At 43.4% G+C, this 5,000-nt stretch overlaps 1 protein-coding gene across 3 annotated transcripts in view; it reads left to right on the plus strand.

Moving 5' to 3' along the window:
• The window catches only part of LOC121694765 (connector enhancer of kinase suppressor of ras 2-like), a 93,245-nt gene that overhangs the window by 26,958 nt on the left and 61,287 nt on the right, over positions 1–5,000 (plus strand). For all 3 annotated transcript variants that reach the window (XM_042075093.1, XM_042075094.1, XM_042075095.1), the window contains exons 3-4: positions 1–164; positions 1,886–1,973. The exon at positions 1–164 is cut by the window's left edge and continues 39 nt beyond it. In XM_042075093.1, coding sequence (XP_041931027.1) covers positions 1–164; positions 1,886–1,973 — 252 coding nt within the window. The remainder of the gene's footprint in view (positions 165–1,885; positions 1,974–5,000) is intronic.

Consider the following 5,000-nt stretch of genomic DNA (forward strand, 5'->3'; position numbering starts at 1 on the left):
CACAAACTCAACGCCTCTGCCAAGAACCTACAGAACTTCATCCTGGGACGGCGCCGCGGGGGTCACTACGACGGCCGGGCCTCACGCCGGCTCCCAAACGACTTTCTCACCTCAGTGGTGGACCTGATCGGGGCGGCCAAGAACCTCCTGGCCTGGCTGGACAGGTGTGTGAGTGTGTGTGTGTGTGTGTTTGTGTGTGTGTGTGTGTGTGTGTGAGAGCGAGAGAGAGAGAGAGAGAGAGAGGAAGAGAGGAAGTGAGAGAGAGATTCTCTATCTCATAGGAGTCATTTTGTGTTAGGAGACAGTGATATCCAGAAAACAAGTTACAGTATGGCATGTATTGTATTGTATCACTTAAGTTCAGCATAAGCATCCGTATTGACCTTCTGGCTCATCAACACATGTTGGAGAACTATTGGTATTTCGGATGAAAGAGAATAGATTGAAATTGGTCTCTAAAAATGGTCTACTCCTCAGCAGACAGCAGGAATGTAAATGAAGTGTCAGAAGAAGTTACTGAATGTCTCCCCTGTGGTGAGATATTTTTAGCCTCAGCCAAGTGCCGACTTAAGAAAAATCCATGACTAACCAAAAATAACTGCACTGCTATACATCCAGCACTGCAGTTAACCCATCACATTTCCCTTTAGTGTGGACGGCAGAGGCTGAAATGCTTAATAGTCGCATATTATTCCCTCCTGTGCGTAAATAGATAGATAGATAATATATAGATAGATAGATAGATAGATAGATAGATAGATAGATAGATATCGCTACCTTAGAATAATAAGATTCTATCTGCGTTTTGAGTAGTTATGAGATATTGAGCTTCAAAGTTTTAGAATTCCATAGAGTTACATGGTAAATGGAACAAGTTCTTTTTGATATAAAGTCCAAATATGTACACAACTTTAAGAAACACCTCATCTGAATTTAAGAAACTTTCAAAGAATAAAAATATGTAAATATCTCAATTTTGACAAAAATGTCAGATAGAACCTTATTATTCTTAGGTAGCGAGATAGATAGATAAATTGATAGATAAATAGATAGATATATCGATGGATAGATAGATCTGTTTGCTCTGTTTGCAGTGTCACAAAAAATACGGATTAAGGATTAAGGATTAAGACTCAATACATAGGCCTACAAACATACACTTAGCCACATTACTTTTAACCACTCATTGCAATCACAGTAGACAAAAGACAAAATCCTTCACCGTATATTTGATTGACACAAGCCCATAATTAGCCAAGCAGCTCAGGCCTGTGGCCTGACCGGTCCCGCCGGTGTAGCAGTCATCCTGGGCAACCAGGCAGCAAGGCATGTCATCTCCGCCAGTGTTCAGGCAGGTGATGTGTGTGTGTGTGGGTGTGGGTGTGTGTGTCTGTGTGTGAGTGCTTCTTTGTCTGGAAGTAAATCACCCACTGCAAATTCAGGTCACTGAGTTGGCGGCAATCCGAGAACAGAGAGACTTCAGGCAGGGCTGAGAGTGATGGGAGACACCTGTCTTCATGAGCCGCCCATACATGACATCATGATGTGCTTTATGGGTGTCTGCAACGTACACCAGTGTTAATACGTGCATCAAGGGAGTTGATATTACATTGTCATATACAGTTTATAAACAAAGTCCTATAATATATTATTAATCATGCTCAATCATCCCATTAACATAGAGCATGCTTCATAATAAACAACATATTGCGTTCTACTGTAGCCACTTAGCCAACTAGCTTTGTTAAGTGTAACCATTACAGTTATACAACTGCTATTGTTTTTGTAGTATTACTGTATTACATAAAGGAATATCTTCTAAATCTCTGAATATGGATTTAAGATAATACATTGTCAATTCATATTTTGTTTTTGAATCTTCCAGGTCCCCATTCGTCAGTGTGACTGAATACTCACTGCTCAAGAACAACATAGTTCAGCTGTGTCTAGAGTTGACCACCATTGTACAACAGGTAAGACAGACAAAATCAGTTATTTATTATTTACAATTATCCTCTGGAGACAAGAAATACTATTTTCTGATTGGCTGACAAGGTGCTATTAATAATGTTTATCGGGACACCTATGAAGTAGATCACAGTTCCATATCAATGCTCTTTGAATGGTAACAACCATACTAAATGATGGTTGAACTAGAAAGCAGCAACAATGGAATCAACTGTAAACAACTACCCACCGTTATCACCAAAGTGCTACGCCCTAAGATTTGGTTATCATTGTGAGTGACCAAAGAAAGTAGTACAATAAAATGAACAAGTCGGCTTTCCTTTGTGTGATGGACTTCTTTGCCTCTGCCTCGTCCATTAATTCTGTATATCAGGACACCTCCCTTACATAGTTTATAAGACGTTTCAAATGTTTTGTAAATGCTTAATAAACCACAAAATACTTCCAACGATACTTCTAAAAACTACACACACACACACATACACACACACACACACACACACACACTCACACACACACACACACACACACAGCCGTGATGGACAATGCGTTCTTGCTTCTGCTTCTTTAGCCATCCCCACACATTGCACAGTGTCTTCCCAGTGGGCCGAGGCCGCCTCAGCATCCAGCTCAGGGCAGCCTGTTTGCGGGGAGATAACGTTGGCCAGGGCCTTGTGCCTCCGACACCCGACACACACACACACACACACACACACACACACACACACACACACACACACACACACACACACACACACACACACACACACACATACACTGACACACACATTGAGAAGTACACACTCACACACACATTGAGAAGTACACACACACATACACATACACATTCACATGCACAATACACACACACACACACACACACACACACACACACACACACACACACACACACACACACAGACACAGAGAGAGAAGCACACACACACATACATACACAGAAACACACGCACACACACGCACACACACACACACACACACACACACACACACACACACACACACACACACACGCACACACACACACACACACACACACACACAGAGAGAGCCAGCAATGGAGCTTTGGCTTCTCCAATGCTGACAGGACTTCAAACGAGGTAGCGGGTAAAAGGGAGCAGGGTTGTGTGCCGGCCTGCCCACAGATACTCCCATGTATCCCTTGTTCTTCCCAGGGTTTCCTGTATGCTCGCACAAGGCACAGAATGGAGGTATTACCTCCTGAAGCCCAATCTGCAGTTTCCCAGCCATGGTTGCATAATGAATGACCTCTGGATGAAACTAGCCAGGCTTAGCGACAACAGAAAGGGTGCAACCTTACATGGCCCACATGAAGTCAAACACTCAATTCAACAAATGCTTGGCTGTGGGTGGAAACACATGCAAAAAGCTGTTTTTGTCAGTGGGTTTTCTGTATAGTGTAGTGTATGACCTCTTGGTGTCCCGCACTGCCCAGGTGTCAAGGAAATGTATCCGATCCCTGCCATACTCAAGGCTGAAATTAATGGAGTCCACAAGGTTGTTCATGTATCGGTGGAAATTAGATTACTCAGTACCTCTCCATATCAAAAACAAATCATCAATGTAGCGCTTGAACAGTAAGATGTTACTGGCAAAAGGGTTATTCATATGGATATGCCTGTGCTCAAGAAAACCCATGAAGAGGTTGGCGTAATCTGGTGCGAAGGCAGCACCCATCACCGTACCTTGAATCTAAAGGAAATAGTCCTTGTTAAATAGAAAGTAATTTTTAGTTAATACCAATATGGCCATATCACACAAAAAGGCTGTGGGTGGGGAACAATCATTGTGAGAGTTGAGAAAAAAACTCAAGGGCTGTCAGGCCAATGTCATGAGGGATATTAGTGTAGAGGCTGGCTACGTCCATAGCGACTAAAAATATGTCATCACCGTCCAAGCTGACATTTGTTATCGTTTCAAGGTAGGCTTTCCACGAGAGGCCTAATATGGGTATCAATGAATTTTGATAGCGGTTCGGTTAAGGAGCCATTACTGGATACAATGGGACGACCAATTCTAACCAGTAATGTTTAACTGGCAATTCTCCATGACATCCTAGAGTAAGTAAGGGACACACTCAGTCATGCTTTCAGGTATTTCATGTCTAACAATTTCTATTCTTACGCATCCCTGATTTTGTGGGACTTTTGTGTTAGTCGCCTTATGTCATGCTAGCAGCGCTAACACTTTAAACTATAGCAATTCACCAAATTGCTAAACTATCAATTTACAAAAATTTGCATTGCAACCATCACCAATGGCACTGATACATTGCACCATTTGACCTCTTTGGAAGGATCGCCTGATGGCATCGCCTGATGGCCTGAATCCCTCTTCCTTTTTCGGTTCTTCGGTCTTCTGCCCAGTCTGCTGACCTCTGACTATCCACTCGGCTCAGTGAGCAGAGCCCTGGAGGCACTGCAGCAGGTGTTGCCTTCCTCCATCCATCCATCTCTCCATCCATCCATTCCTCCATCCATTCATCCCTCCATCGATCCATACCTCCATATGTATATTTATCCATTCATCCATCCATACCAGCATATATTTACTTATACATCCTTCCATCGATCCATACATTCCTCCATCCATCCATCCATCCGTCCATCCACTCCATTCTTTAACCCTTCCATCCCAGTGTGTGTGTGTGTGTGTGTGTGTGTGTGTGTGTGTGTGTGTGTGTGTGTGTGTGTGTGTGTGTGATGCTGCCACTATACACCTCCTGGCTGACACCTGGGTTCCCTTCTCTCTCCAGGACTCTCACTCAGGCGTCTCGCACGTCCAGTGTGACTCATCACTCACCTCACCTCTCACATTCTCTCGGTCACACCCAGCCCAACACTTCCATGGTCCATTTCCTTGACGCCTGACAGTTGGTCACACCACTAGGGCCACATCGGAGGTGGAAAATTCCAGCTCCAGAGAGTAAAAAATTCTACTACATATTCGTTCCAACTATTCACTAAACCAGTTGAATCTATATAATAGCACAA

This window comes from Alosa sapidissima, chromosome 20 (assembly GCF_018492685.1).
Source record: "Alosa sapidissima isolate fAloSap1 chromosome 20, fAloSap1.pri, whole genome shotgun sequence".
In the NCBI taxonomy this organism is placed as follows: Eukaryota; Metazoa; Chordata; class Actinopteri; order Clupeiformes; family Clupeidae; genus Alosa; species Alosa sapidissima.